A 16,666-nucleotide genomic window follows, 5' to 3' on the forward strand; every position below is an offset into this window, starting at 1 on the left:
TCTGTAAATGAAAATCCTTGATGTATTTTCAATTTAGTTTGAGTTTATAGTTGTATGGCTAGAAGATGAAGTGAGTTTTTTTTTTTCATGTACATCCATTTTCATGCACTGTCCAGAGCATAATCTATAAAACAACCAAATAACATTAAATAAAGAGAAATTTAGGCCACTGACCACTAAGAGCCAAACAATAATATTAAAAATATCATTGTGATTGATATATTATTTTCAGTAGGTTTACAGAATTTTTTAGGTAGTTGACTTTAGAATAAATTGTACATATGAAAGATGAAGAAATGCAAAAATATAGAATGCTATCATTTGTTTCATTGTGTCTTTAGCATCTTTCCATGACTTTATGTAGAGCACTAATTTTTTTTTTTTTTTTTTATCCTCACCCGAGGACATTTTTTCTATTTTTTGTTCAGATAGAGTGTGGGAGGGAGAGAGAGAGAGAGAAACATCGACGTGAAAGGGACACGTCGAGTGGTTGCCACCCACACAACCCAACCAGGGCCGGGGACAAACTGCGACCGAGGTACGTGCCCTTAGCGGGAACCGAACCCGGGTCTCTCAGGACCGCAGGCCGAGGCTCTAACCGCTGAGCCAAACCAGCCAGGGCTAGAGCACTAATTTTAATGCTTCTAGTATACCATCATTTATATATATGGGTATAAATGACATAACTTTTCATTATTTTGGGGGGTACAACATAATGATTCAATATTTGTATACATTGCAAAACAGTCGCCCTGGCCGGTTTGGCTCAGCGGTTAGAGCGTCGGCCCGTGGTACAGAGAGACCCGGGTTCGGTTCCCGCTAAGGGCACGTGGCTCGGTTGCAGTTTGTCCCCGGCCCTGGTTGGTCGTGCGGGTGGCAACCACTCGATGTGTCCCTTCACATCGATGTTTCTCTCTCTCTCTCTTCCTCTCTCTCCCTCCTGCTCTATCTGAACAAAAAATGCAAAAATGTCCTCGGGTGAGGATAAAAAAAAAAAAAACAGTCACTACAGTAAGTTTTGTTACCATTAGTCACTATACAAAATTATATCTTTTTTATCATGTGATGAGAACTTTTAAGATTTATTATCTTAGCTTAATTCTCTGAAATTTCATCCATGTTGTCACAAATGGTAAGATTTCATTCATTTTTATGGCTGGATAGTATTTCATAAATATAATCTTTATTCATTCATCCACCAATGAATACCTTTGTTGTTTCCATATTTTGGCTGTTGTAAAGAATGCAATAAACATAGAAGTTCATACATCTTTTCAAATTAGTGCCTTCATTTTATTTGGATAGCTGCCTAGTAGTGAAATCACTGGATCATATAGTACTTCTATTTTTAATTTTTTGAGGACCCTCCATTTTGTTTTCCATAGTGATTGCACCAATTTACATTTCCACCAGGAGTACACAAGGCTCCCCTTTTCTCCACATCTCTACCAAAAACTTTTTCTGAGAGCACTTTATCTTTTAGATGTGTGGCAGTCTTAAAGCCTGCTTGTAAGGCTGAAGCTCTAGAACAGTAAATAGGCATTTTTCACAGGAAAACAGGGAGTTATGTTTTAGTCTGACTTCTATGCAGTGTCCTGGGGTGATAGCCTGCCAAGAACTCTCTCTCCCATAGTTGCTGTCTCATGGGACTCAAGCCCCCTGGCCACCAGAGCCAAGCAATCAAGGAGAGTGTCGTCTAGAGTCTGTGTACATCCACTGACTTTAGTGAGGTAGCCTGAGAGAACAGGTGTGGGGTGTGCCCACGAGCTTTAGCAGAGCACTGGTAGAGTTCAGGAGCCACTTTGGCAGGGCAGCTGGAGAGTGCAGGAACTGGGCTTGTCTGCCTGTGCTAGCAAAGTAAAGGGAGAGTCCTATGTAGCACCCTCCAACACCTCTGTCCAGGAGAGAGCCTCAACAGGCCCCTGGCCCTTTCACAGATTCTCTAAGGTTAGCAAGTGAATCTTCTTCACAAATAGGCCAAGCACTTTTCAAACTGCTGTTTTTGTGCTGGGCCCAGGGAAATGAATCTGTGTCATATAGAAGTAGGATCTCAGTTTCCTACAGCCCTTTGGGTCTTCTGTACCTTTGCCCCAATTGTTTTTCCAAAATATGTGTTTTGGGAACTTACTCATCTCTTTCTTGCAGGTCCCAAAGATAGGGATCCCAGCTATGGGTCATGAACTCCTCACTTCTCAGAGAGAAGCTCTTAGGGAGATCCCTCTGGATTGGACAGCTATTCCAGGGGTGGGGTTTTTAGTGAGATTATATCTATGCTCCTTCTACTGTCCTGATATGACCCTTTCATCTGTTGTTGTGGAATAGCTGCTCAGCTAATGTTTAGGTCTTCCCAGCTTGAATTGTTTCACATGGAACTGTAGATCTGGTATGTTCATGGTGGGAAGTGAGTTCAGGATCATCTTACTTCCATGTTGAATCATCTCCCCAGTTATTGCTCTTTGAAGTGAGCTTTTTTGGAATTTGATTAGGTCCCTTGATCTTGCTGAGTCTAGTGTTCTAAACTTCAGTGCCAACTTTTAATTAACTGGATAGAACCAAGCAGAAGACTCCTTTTTTTTTTTCCCCCAAATTTCTAACGCTCTCTTCATGTGGCTAAGCTGGGTCCTCTGAACTCAGCTATAGGCATAGTTGTGGGTATGGCTCCCTGTGCCCCAACATGTATACTACCATATTTTGTATGCACCCTCATTTATTTTAACATCTTTTTTTTGTTGGCCATGTAAGTTATTTGTAATATTGTCCTAATATAAATTTTGTTCTGGTGATTACATGTTGTATGTGTACATATGTATAATATATATCTTTGTGTGTATTCTTGAGTTTTCCCTAAAATCAATTCATAGAATTTAAATAACATCACCAAAGAAAATGGTCATATATAAGCCTCTTTATTTGTATATTGATGCTTTTCTTCTAGTAAGTTTGTTCCAAATTATACACAAAGTAATTATTTCAATATGTGTGTGCACTGATTTGCAGATTGGCTCTGTCGCCCACTGGAATGTAAGCCTCGTAATGATGGGAAGTTTAGCTTTATTCATACAGGCCTAGAATTATTTCTGGAATATAGCAAAGGTTCATAAATATTTATTTGACTAAACGAATAAATTTTCAAAGAAAGTGATTTTAATCCAAAGTAGCCACACATTTAAATTCAAAATCTGGCTGATGTATGTAAAAGAAATAATCTTTCTTAGGGATAAACCAAAATAATTAACAATAATTTTATTTAAAGAAATGCACCTGAGTGTATGGCTCTAGCCAAGTGCTAGGACTAGAAACTGTGCCTAGGAAGAAAATTAGCTTTAAAATAAAAAGATAGGTAATTAAGATAGAGAATTGCCAATAAGAGTTTTTGTTAACCAGAAAAATTGAGTAGCACTGAACACTGTATAGTCACCTCACAAAATATTCTGTTGGGTGTAAAGAACCAGAAATGATGTTAGAAAGTGGATCACAGAATTCTGTGAACCTCCATTTCATATGTGAAGAGGCTGAAATTATGATGCCATCTTTGTCTTCTTTGCTTTCTGTTTTGTTAAGGTACTCAGAGGAAGAACTCATTTTAATGGAGATGCCTGTTATAAAAATGCCACTATACCTGGTTAGAATTAAATAGATTTTCACTGTTGGAAAGACTATTAACTCTAGCTTATACAAGTTTGAGGTTACTTTATTTGCTCAGTATTGTATTTACATCACAAAATCATTTTCTATGAAAAATAAACTCATGGACAGAATTAATCAGATTATCATACCTTTTAATTGAGAAATTAGAATCTCCTTAATCAACATTAGTTCTATTTTACTCTATCTGATAATTCTGGAAAGGAGACGATCTCATTTCCTGTTTTAGCATTGTATATTTTCATCAAAATTACTAAATTCAACCTGTTCCATAAGGGGTAAATAGTAAGGGGTAAATTCTTTACGAGAAGCCAATACATGCAGTATAGCAATTTGCCATCCTACCAAAGTTGAATAGTAGTTCTATCTTTGAGACAAATAAAGATGTTCTACTTTCATGATATATGAAAAACATGCTAAGTACAAAAGAATGGTTTTCTTGATAGTCAAGGATCTTCTTTTCTAAAAAGAAAAAAACAAATATACTCTTATGGTATGTCATTTGTGTTTTTATTACCTCCTTCTTTTGTTAAATTGAATATTGTTCCATGCTGAAAAGCACAGGGACAAGACCTCTAGTGTCCAGGATGAGGTGAGTATATATATAATCATGACTTACTATGTCATTATCTCATTTCATTCTTTAGTAGTTGCAGGAGTCAATAAAAAGAAATATAAAGTATTTCCACCATTGACGTTACACTCTATTTAGAGAAAACAGAGAATTAACAAAAAAATTGAATAAATCATTAAGTTATTAACTACATGCCTACAAACATACATAAGAAAAAAGTATGAAGAAAAATAAAACAGGAAAAAGAGTTGGGAGTAGTGGTGAACATGGATGCAAATTTAAATTGAGTAGTCAGTGAATGCCTGATGGAGAAGGACACTCCTAGAGGAACTGTATTACAGGCAAAGGAAATTATAAGACCACAGGTCTAGGTCAAGTGGATGTGGGAAACCAGCAAAGGATACAGATGAGGAGAGGCCAGTGACATGGGAAGAGACCCCAATGAGTGAGTTGTACAGATAGCCAGGTAAAGAAGATGTTTTAAAAGCAGGAAGTCACTGTGTCACTTGCTGCTAAATCATGTAAAATGTGGATTGTGATTGACCAGTTAGCTATGTGGTAATCATTGTTGATTACAGGAGTACTTTCTGTTCTATGGTAGGAGTGAAAGCCTGACTGATATACATTCAAAAGAGAATGGAAAGAAAGAAATTGAGAAGTAGAGACAATTATGAGAAGTTTTGGTCTATAGAGTAAGTAAATAATGACATTGTAATTGAAGCGGGGAAGGGGAACAAGAGTGAGTTTTCTTTTGGTTGTTGTTCCTTTGGGAGGATAAATAAGGGCATGTTTATATGCTAATAGAAAGCATCTAGTAAAGAGGAAGTGATTGATGATGCAGGAAAGACAGGAAGAAATGCTATAGCAAAGTCTCAGAATACGCAAAATGGAATAGATCTAAGGTGCAATCTTTCTACCAGCCGACTATCCTTTCCCCACCCTTTCCCCACCCTTGCTACACTCTGCTTTTGTCCTATTATTTACACAAGATATTACTGTTATAAAGGCATGTGGAAGAACTTCATTAAGCTTTTTTTGTGTATGTAATTTAATTCTACTTAGGACTTGATATTGACAGATAAAGAGACTTAAAACAGTTTTTTATTTGACCAGTTTGAAGGTTCTATACAAAATACTATATAGCCCTGGCCCTTTTGGCTCAGCGGTTAGAGCATTGGCCTGCAGACCAAAGGGTCGTGGGTTCAATTCCCAAAGAAGGACACATATCTGGGTTGCAGGTTTGATCCTTGTGTGGGAGGCAACCAATCAATGTGAGGGACACATCATTGTTTCTCCCACTCACTCCCTTCCACTCTATCAAAAAGTCAATGGAAAAATATCGTTGGGTGAGAATGAATAATAAGTAAGTAAGCAAATAAATCAAATAAGATAGTACATGTGGAGGACATAGATTTGTTCATTTAATTTGCGTGTAAAACTGTAATTTTAGGAATATGGGATTTGGGGGTTTATTTTAATTGATATTATAATCTGTCATAGGCAAGAATAAGACTGTTGGAGGGCTAACACCTCTTTGTGTATTTTTTGTGTATACATATGCACACATACACATCTATATGCATATGTACACTTATGTACATACATTCATATATTTATGCCCACATATGTGTACACATTTGTGTCTATATTTTGAACAAGGGACTCCTGATTATATTTTTACTTGAACTAATTAACTATGATCCTTTGATAACTCTGTTCCATAAGTGAAGATGGTAATATATTGAATATGTCAATTATAACAAAGCATAGTAATAACAAAAATGAAGTATTTGACTCAAATTTGCTATGATAATGGTACAGCTAACATACATAAGAAACAAATCATTTAAACATATAATGATTAATAAACACTGTTTTTGTGTTGTTTTGAAACATTAATTTAGGTAGCCTAAGATAATATAATCTTCTGTCTGAGAATTACATGATTTCTCATTCTTTTGTTGTTTCTAAGTTCTGGAGAGCAATCTGTAACTACCAGAAATAGCCTAGATACACCCACTTGGGAAATATTGTTCTAGAAAAAAAAAATTGCAATTCCGATCGGTGACCACCATAGTAAGCAGCCTTTCATTTTCCTCCCTTCAACCCAGAATAAACATGTCTAGAATATGATTTTTAATCCCTTTTCTACTCAAGGTTTGAGGAGTCCAGATCTTTTCATATTAAATAAAAATTGTTTCCCAAAGACATGGATCATTGGCATTAATAGAAGTGGTATCTCACCACCTTTCTGAAATCTCTTCAAGCCTTGAAACTTTTCTGAAGGTTTAAGTTTGAACAATTCCTTTTTAGTAATTGTGACTAATAAGCATAGTGTTTTAGGATATTGCCATTCCTTGGGTCGGAATAAAGGTTGACTTGGAGTATATGCTACTTTTCTCAATACACACAAATATCTCAGTCAAGTAGTACAGTGGACCTAACTAAGAAAATGAAAACGTACCCTCTGTTAATATGCATATTCTGTGGCTGCAGCTATTTAATTGTGTTTAGTGGGCATTTAATACGGATTGCATTGTGTGAAGAGATGTCTATTCATTAAAAATAGAGACGAAATTATAAGGAATTAGAGTAAAATATTTCCAAATCTTTGTTTTGATCATTTTTCTCTTAATAAAAATTTATAATTTGAAAACTTCTTATTTTTAGGAATCCAGACTTCCTAAAGAAAAAATTAATAAATTTACCTTAATGGTACTTTATCTTTTAAAGGATGGTATGAAATGGTAGCAAAAGTTTAATACCCTATATATATTTATGTTTCTCTCCTAGCCGATACCATATCAATACAACAGTTTCATATTAAACTATTCTTTCTGATTATCTGAAATCATGACAAAGTTTCTGTCCTACTTGATTATTACCATATGCTGTCATTTTCTAAAATAATCTATTTTAAACTTTATTTTTATCTCTCTAAGATATCCCAGCCATTCACAAAAAGTATTTTGGAGTTATTTTTAAGTTCATCTTGGCTTAGGGTTCAGAAAGTAAATTACTTCTCTTTAGAAAATGTAATTTGGAACCTTTGTGACATCACGAAGCATATGCTACATCAAGCATCCTAGTAATGTTTTGAAATGAAGTTGAATATGTAAAATATGCACATAAATAAGTAAAATTTAAGATAATCTTATTAATTATTTATATATAGCATATTTCTATAAAAATATAAGCATCTAATATTTTGTAGAGGTTATTTTTTCATTTTGGTTGAAGAATTTCTTTTTCAGATGTGCAAATACCTCTGAGACATAGGAAGAGTTTTGTCACACCGTGTAGAAAATTCTTATCAAAACAAACTTTTGTTCTCTGGTGGCATGAGGTATATGATATGATGAGTGGTTCTATTTGCTGCCTGTACACTGGTCATTCTAGCAGAGGCCATTTATTAAGGAAACAGATGGGGGAACATTAGTCATATTTTGGACTTTCTGTTTACTATAAAATGTTGGGAGACTTGGATAGCAGAACCAAGGAAACCAAAGGCATCGAAGCATAAGCCAGTTATGAGAAGAGAGAACGGATATTGTCAATTCCAGTGGAAATGAAATATTTATATTACTAAAAGCTTTAGAATAACTTTATTTATTTATTTTTTTGGTAAACTAAAACGAGATCAGTGGATATATTCAAAATATATTTGAATATATTGAGAATTTGTCTCGGTGGGATTTGATATCCATTACGATCCAATTTTTGTTGTTATTGCTCATAACAATTTATATAATATACAAATTTCCAAGAAGTGCAGCTTCTTTAAAATAAGACTTTTTTCTGCAGAAGTGTTCCAAAATATTTTTATTTTATCATTTTTTTACTTGAAGTCTTCCTGCATCCCCCTATTTGACAAATATTTGTATCAGAGTCTAGATGCTGTTAAAGCACAGGGACAATCTCTTTACTTTGTTGACCACAAAAATGTGTGGTGTCTGCCTTTAACAAATGAGAATTATTTTCAGTAATAGTACTAAATCTGCCAGGTAAAATTGTAGAAGGTATTTGGGGAGGTATTTCAATTTTATTTATTGTGTTATTACTTATGATGGATTTAGCACTTACACACAAGTATCTTTTTGTAAGAAGCACTTTACAAATGTCTTTGAGTTTTCCCAATGACCCTGTAAGAAATAGAAATAGAGTATTTATAACCTCCATTTCACAGGTGAAGCTGCTGAAACCACACATTTTTATTCTTATATGTTTAGCTCTTTGAGAGAAATGTCTCTTCAAGTTTGGAAAGTTCACCATTGCTACTCTTCCAAAGGCCAAAAAACAAAGTCTAATAATAGTCTGAATCTGAGTGTATTTATGGTGGTTAGAGGGACTTGATTACACATTTCATTCGGATCCTTTTTATGTTGATTATGGGCTGATTTTCCCTGCATTTTAGACCCTGTGTAGCTGAGCCTTTTTCTGTGAGATTGTTCATGTGTTTGATATAAAAGAAAGTAGAGTTATAACTTTGCTGTTTTGCAGAATCATCTAATATTGAAGCTGGCATTTACATTTACATGCCTTTCTCTAAGGATTTCAGTGTCTGTGTGTTTCTGTAAGCTTTGAGACTATTTAATCTTTTAATCTGTTTTTTATTGTAAAACATTTAGAATATTTGCAGATGTGAACACCCTTAAATTAAAGGAGTGGTATTAATATTAATGTTATAATTTTAGACTTAGAGACAATTCTTCAATAGTCATAAACCACCCAGTTTTTTAAAGATGTCACAAATTTTATTTGTATCTGCTTTTCGTTAATGACTTCTGTTTTGGGTACACTCCATTTCCCACGCACCTTTCCCAATACATCCGTGTAGTGACCAACTCAGGCTCAGTAATGACTTCTCAGATCATAGGAAGTCATACCTCAGGGTTGAAGGAAGGTGGGCTTTCTGAACCAACATGGACCATACATGTAATCCTGTGGTGGTGGGAAACAAATAAATAGACCTAAGAAATGTATGAGACTAACCATGGTAGTGGCCAATTACCTGACTCGCATTTGCTTCAATCTGTGCTCTAGTCCTTTATAAGCCTACTACATACTCAGTAGTACTATTGAGGGTGAACACCTGTATTCTAGAAAGCAAGTCTCATACCCATTCATTTGTGTTTACTATAAGTCTATTGCTAGTACCTACTCTGTTTTACTGAAATTAATCTTTAATGTGCAGTGAAGTAGTTTTAACATTAAATAGTTAAAACTATTCACCAATGCAAAGTAATATACAGTGGAGAGATAGACATTGTGTCTATTGTCTAATATCATGCATTCTAACATGGGCAGCTTTGTTCACAAAAACATAGGAAAAGACGTCCTAATAAGCAAAGTCTTGTTTGAAATGATATTATAAACAGCAGAATTGAAGGTGTAAATAGTTCCAAGTCTGTATTTCTTTTTTTTTTTTTCCTGATTAAATCTGTGTTTTTTGTCTCTGAAAGGTACTTATACAAAGTGTTCTCTAATTATCACTGCTTATAATTGCATTAATGGCATGATTTTTAACGGGAAAAATCCTGTTTTGAGGAGGCTATAAGTACTATTGTTCATTATGTCCTGTTGCTCATAGCACTTCTCTCAGTTGACTTCTTGTAAAAATTAAGAAGCCTTATAGAACCCCCCAACCTTGTAACTAATTTATGACAGGTTATGTTATTTGATAGAAATGAGGAGATTATAGTCCTTTTGTACTCTTTCTTTAGAGAATAGACTGGGCGGTAGCTTTAAATAGAAAGGAGAAGTCAAGATTGTTTTGGGAGCTAGTCTAGAGCTGAAAGCTATTTGGTTTTAACAGGTGGAAGACTTACGAACTCCCACAGTGTTAGCTTGTGTTCATGTATCAAAGTATTTATTCTACCTTGCCCATTAGACTATAATATTGGTCCTGTAAATGATTCTTCCTGAGTTAATCTTAGAGAGCAAAGTTGCCTTCTTAACAGACATTCTCTTTGTATCCATATTTTTATTTTGAGAATTTTACACAAACCATTGTATGCCCCATCATGACATTTTCTACCCTGGCATTGAAGCACATTGGCTGGATCCATTACCTCCTTGACAAGATGATGGATTTTGCTCTCTCCCACCTGTGTATCCAGGTGTCCCAGCTCGCTGTTCTGTTCCCTACAGTGAGTCCTGATGGTGACTGTGATGCTGCCAAGGCAAGATGAGTCAAATCTTGCCTATGACCCATCTTCCCATTCCAAGGCTTTGGAATGGAGCTAAAAACATGCTTGTGTACTGTTCTTTGTTGCCCTTTCCTCAGAGTTCTCACTTACATCTGAGGAAACACAATAAAAACAGGTCCAAACAAGCTGTTTTACCATCTTCATATTTTAAGGTATGACACGCTTTGACTCTATAGATTTCATTCCCCATGCCCCTAGGACCTTTGTAAGTTGTTACTTTGTTTTTGATATTGAGATGTCTATTCAATATCCAGGAAAAGTATAAGGTTCTTCCAAAATCCTGAAATAACCTAAATGAGATATAAAACCTAACTCTCACTTTCTCTAGCTCTTCCTCTTGCTTGATATTTTTCTCTCAGAAATCTTTGCAGACTGACTTTTCAGAATCAGATTTGTCTAAACAGTTCTGTCTTCAAAACATCATTGAATCTGAACATCACACTCCAGTGATACCCAAATCTTAGTTCTATTCCCCTTTATGCAAATCTTTTCTAAACTGCTATTCCAATCACAGTCCTTTGTTAATTCAGTAAGAATTTATTTCAACCTAACTTTATTAATCATCTGTTTGGATTTGGCACAACGCTAGCTATGCCTTTAAAATCATCACTATGTCTTTAACAACCAGGAGGACTGGTAGGTAAAAAAGATTAATTACAAGTAAAAGAACTATAGAGCTCAAAATAGGGGTACATTATCAAATACTGAATGCTGTGAATATTATATATTCCTTAGAAAGGTAAGTACTATACTTTCTTTATCTCTTCCTATTGATAAATTGCCCATCATGACTAGTCTTGTAGCTACTGTGCACTATGGAGGTGATGCTTATTTCTGTATGTACTGATAGGCTGTTAACCATTCACATACTCCGTGTTCAATTTTGTTAAACATTTTTTTTCACCTTCCATCAATGTTGTCTGCCTAAGGTAATAAAATTTTATGGTGTCTGGCTTTGTAAGCTTTACTAACTGTACAATTAGCTCAGTGGCTGCTATAAATTATAGATCATATTATATAACTAACAAAAAAGTTATAAATGTTTTATATTTTATTGACTAAATGAAGAATGCTGGATTGCCAAGTTTTCATTACAAGTGCAGTCTATATTTTTATACTTATTATAAACTTTCAGTGTCATTAACTTCAAGAATAGTAGTTCCCCTGCAGTGCCGTTTTCCATTATGCAACTTAATAAGGTAGAGCTGTAATATTGGCTACCATTCAGATGGTGACAGGTGGCAGAGAAAGCACACAATGGAATTTTCCATCTGTTCTCTACTTTCTATCCAAGGCAAAAAGGGCAGAGTGCATTTTGTTATGCTCTTCAAACACTTTTTTCCATCTAAACACCATTTTAAAAATAAGTTTGTACTTTAGCTTACAGGAGACTTACAAATCTCGAAGGTTGGAACCACGTGGTCATCTCTCATCACCTTTATTGAGAAAGCACACTGGTTTATTCCTTATAACAAGCAGAATTCTGGCTGGGCTTTTACATGTAATCTGTGGAAAATATCTCACAGCTTTTAATAAAGGATCTAACTGCTTTAAAAGCAGAATGTATGTATCCACAAATACACATATATGTATATATATAAAATTGGTGTATTTCATACTCATCAACTTATTAGAGGCATTAAGGCCAGCCTCACTTTATTATTAATAATGTTTTTTCAAAGTTTAGATATTGACAGTACTAATTATGGAAGCAAGATTATAATACTGATAAAAAAAAGAACTTGCAATACATAGAGGGCTTCCAGTTTTAAATTTTGTATGCAAGGAAACAGTATTGTGTATTTTGAATGGAAATGTTGAGTTTTGAATTAAAACTTTATGAGTGATTTTTATATGGCCTGTTCTGTGCAATTATAATTAAGAACCATAAAAGAGGCAGAAAATATGTAGTTCTGTGTGGTGATGACCCTCTTCTCAATGAGTACTTTAGAAGTATTTCTGAATGGCAAATAGTGAAGACTACATTTTAATATGGTTAATTGTAAGTGGCTTTACCTGAGTAAATGGGTTCAGTCTAGTAATTCCATTTTTTAAACAACTATTAAATACTTAATATATACAAGCACTGTGCTATGTGCCATATGATGTGTATAGTTAGATATGTCTCTGTCTTTGAAGAGCTTACAGAGTTTCTAGAATGGAGGAATGAATAACAAAATAATGCAAATAAGGAAGAGAATATGAATTGGAATTAAACTATGTCCCAGTGCTTCCCAAACCTGAATGCCTAGAATCATCACCTGGAGAGCTTATTAAAAATGTGGACATGTTGGTTTGTCCTGGCCGTTTTCCTCAGTGGTTAGAGCATCGGCCCATGGACTAGAGAGTTCTGGGTTCTGTTTCCACTAAGCGCATGTACCTCAGTTGCAGTTTGTCCCTAGCCCCCGTTGGAGTCGTGTGGGTGGCGACCAGTCAATGTGTCTCTATCACATTGATGTTTCTCTCCCTCTCTTCCTTCCTTTCTCCCTCCCGCTCTATCTGAAGATAAATGCAAAAAAAAAAAAAAAAAAAAAATGTGGACATGTTGATTTAGTTAGAGGCAACTCTAATTCTAGAGGTTGGGGTTAGGTGGTTAGTTTATTCATTTTTTATTTATTTTTGGTTAATCCTCACCTGAGGATATTTTTCCATTGAATTTTAGATAGAGTTGAAGAGAGGGAGGGAGGAAGAGAGTGAGAAACATCAATGTGCGAGAGACATATTGATTGGTTGTCTTCTGCACAACCCGGATTGAACCTTCAACTCAGGTATGTGCCCTTGACCAGAAATCAAACCTGCAACCCCTTGGTCAGGAGGCCAGTGCTCTAACCACTGAGCCAAACTGGCCAGGGCTGGATAAGGTTAGTTTAAAAGGTGATACACGTGATGCTGAGCAGAGGTCCATACAAAAGGTTTTGAGAGGTCCTGAATGCCCAAGGGTGAGAAGTGAAAAACGTGTATTTGATTTGGTAAGCAATGGGAAGACACTAAAGGTTTTTGAAAATATCAATTTTATATTACAAGAAGAATGCTTTTAGAAGCTTCTTTTAGTGTAGGGAAGGCTAGATTGTGACAGTAAAAATACTATGCTGAAAGACGTGTGAAATAAATATTGGGCAAGTTGAATTCTTAGGGCTTGGTGAGAAGTTGGGTGTGTGGTACCAAGAAAGATTGTGGTATTGTTGACAACAGTTCCTAATGGAATAATAGAGGTGTTGCAATGAGCAGTGGAATAATAGACATAGGTAGTCATTTGATTATGGAGTTTGGCATAGCACATAATTTGATTTTGCATATAAGATTCTAAAAGTCCAGCTGGACAGAGATGTCTACTAGGTACTTGAGATCACAGCTCTGACACTCATAAAAAAGATTTAGATGATCCACATAAGTAGATGATCTTTGAAGAAAACTACAGAAAGAAAAAAATCAAATTAACAACTTGACACTATCTTCATTATGAAGCAAAAGAGATTAATCTAAGAAAATAGAGATATAGTATAGTAGAACCAGCAGGGAAATCACATGGTGGAATAAGCCATGGGATTTAAGAAAGTGGTATAACTGGCAATGTGAAACATTGCAGAGCAATTGAGGAAGGTGAGACCTAGAAAAGTTCAGATTTGTTGTGCTGGAAATTGGTATTAACTAGAGAAAGGATGTTTTTCACTTGATAGCCTAGAACCAACCAAATTACAGTTGGTTAAGGAATGAGTGGATAGTTAGCAAGTGGTAGCAGAGGTATAGAAAGTGTTTGTCTTTTGTTTTATTTTGTTGTGGAAGGCAGATGTAGGATAAGAAATTAATAAAATTCTCATGAGAGAAAATAACTGAGACCTATACCCAAGAAGGCTAGATATAATGATTGTGTGTGTATGGTTAAAGATAGCTTTCCGATGGAATAGAGTACTGGCAAAATAGGAAGCATACGTCTTCCACAGAAATAGCAGTGAGTGGAGAAAGGGAATAAAAATACTCGAAAATGTGGCTAAAATGCAGTAAACATTCTGAGTCTTGACTGACAGTATAGCAGTGTCCTGAATGTATGTGGCAAGGAGAGGATTCTTAGGTAACCCTGATATTTTGAGCTTGATAACTAACTGACAGATGATGCTATTATTTTAAGAGTAAAGAACACAGAAGAGGGATTGTATTGAGGAGAAAGATGACGGTGATTGCATTGGTTGGTGTGGTTTTTCAGGTGCCATACAGGCTCCTATAAGGTATTTCCAGCCCAGCTGGTGTGGCTTAGTGGTTGAGCATCGACCCATGCACCAAGAGGTCATTAGTTTGATTCCTGGTCAGGGCACATTCCCAGGTTGTGGGCCAAATCCCCAGTGGGGGGCATGCAGGAGGCAGCCAATCAATGTTTTCTTCTCTCATTAATGCTTCTGTCTCTCTCTCTCCCTAAAATCAATAAAAATATTTAAAAAATTAAAAAGGTATTTCCAGCAGACAAATGTGTAGCTCAAGGGATCCAACATCCTTGCAGAGACATATTTAACAGCAAAGGGGTGAGAATTGAAGCAGTAGAATAAAATAAAGCAAAACAAATGACAGAGTAGAGGAAAAAGAGAGCGGGAAAAAGTTCAGTAATTCTCCTTCCTTTTGTGACATCCAAGGGGATAAATGGATGAAGGTTAGTCAGAGAAGGAACTGGGAAGGGGGAGGAACAGAGAGAAGAGGAAATCCATAGGATACACAAGGAAACTGAGAGAGGAGAGATCTCAAGGAGAAGACAGTTTTAAATTATGACAGACATCGCTGAAACATTGAGAATAAAGGACAGTTTGAAAATATATACTATCATTGTTTTTTAATTTTATCTGATGCCTTCATGGAAGCTATCTTAATTGAGTAGGAAAAAAAAAAAAGCAAATGAGACTGAAATAGGTCGACGGGTGAATATCAGGCAAAGAATGTAGATGCCAATAAATTTAGACTGTTTTAAAAATTTTAGATTTGGGAAAAATAGAAGGTGACATAAAAAGCAAGATTTCAAAATGTTAAAAAAAATGCATAAATTAATGTTTAGAAGATAGAGAAAAATCTCTAAAACTTGACTACTGCAATCATATCTTCCATCACTATTAAATGTTCCTCCTTGAAAGTGTCATGTACATTTTTACTTATTTGGCAATGCTTTATGAAAGATGGTAATAAATAGATTTTACAGAAGATGTTATCTTACAATGAGGAATTTACAGTAATTTCTCCCATGGAAAACTTTTTTCAAGTATACGAAACATGAGAAGGAAAAACAGGGAAAAATGGAAAATAAATGTGAAGAAAGAGACGAAGTTCCTAGCTGATATTGGATGAGAGAGGTAGAAGGACAAAAGTGGGAGAAGACAGATAACCAAACGTTGGAGCATATTCTGAAGCAGGAAGTAAAAAGAGAGGATGAGAGGAAGATGTTGGAATTGAGAAATACGAGGAATTGAACATCCAGGATATTGGGAACATCATCCACATGGATCTTGAAATCATCAAGATATTGTTACCATAGCCTTTTATAAATGTTGCTATTATTTTATAGTAATTGTTTGTGTGTGAAATACTACATGAATCCCCAATTAAACTCTCAGCATTTATTGATTCAGCTGTTCCTACAATTACTTGGCTCCAGAATGGAATCCCAGATTATTGGATAAGGTTGAAGCTTTCAGCAATTTTAGCTTGGCCGATTGCTTTCCTTATCTATAGTAGACTTTATCCACAGTGTAAAGTTATATACAAGGAATTTTCAATCACAGGCCATATGTAGGTCCCAAAATGTTATTTTTCAAATATTATTGAGTTCTTTTGTGAGAATCAACATATCTTGTTATTTATAATGCTGGTTATATAAAAATAGTTTTAATATGCCGTGAACAGACCAGTCACTTCCAAAAGTTTCCTCCCACACTTTTTATTTATTATTTGTATGTGTGATAAGATTATTTAATAGATCTACCCTCTTAGCAAATTTCTAAAATTTTAATACAATGTTGTTTGTTACCCATAGGCATTATGCAGTTATAATACATCTCTAGACTTACTCATCTTATATAACTGAAAGATTTCCACCCTTCGACTAATACTTTCTCATTTTCTCTCCCTCCTCGGTCCTTAGAAACCAGCATTCTTCCTTCTGATTCTATGAGTTTGATAGTTTTTGATTCCTCACATAAGTCATCCTTCTTTGTCTGGCTTATTTCACTTAGCATAATGTCCTCCAACCTCATGCATGTTGCTG

General features: G+C 35.3%; 1 protein-coding gene across 1 annotated transcript in view; it reads left to right on the forward strand.

Annotated features, from left to right (window-relative positions):
- The first annotated feature begins 10,302 nt into the window (after nucleotides 1-10,302).
- NKAIN2 (sodium/potassium transporting ATPase interacting 2) overlaps nucleotides 10,303-16,666 on the forward strand; it is a 502,753-nt gene continuing 496,389 nt past the window's right edge. Inside the window, exons 1-2 of the mRNA XM_036247759.1 lie at nucleotides 10,303-10,401; nucleotides 10,506-10,580. Coding sequence (XP_036103652.1) covers nucleotides 10,303-10,401; nucleotides 10,506-10,580 — 174 coding nt within the window. The remainder of the gene's footprint in view (nucleotides 10,402-10,505; nucleotides 10,581-16,666) is intronic.

This window comes from Molossus molossus, unplaced genomic scaffold (assembly GCF_014108415.1).
Source record: "Molossus molossus isolate mMolMol1 unplaced genomic scaffold, mMolMol1.p scaffold_m16_p_8, whole genome shotgun sequence".
Lineage (NCBI taxonomy): Eukaryota > Metazoa > Chordata > Mammalia > Chiroptera > Molossidae > Molossus > Molossus molossus.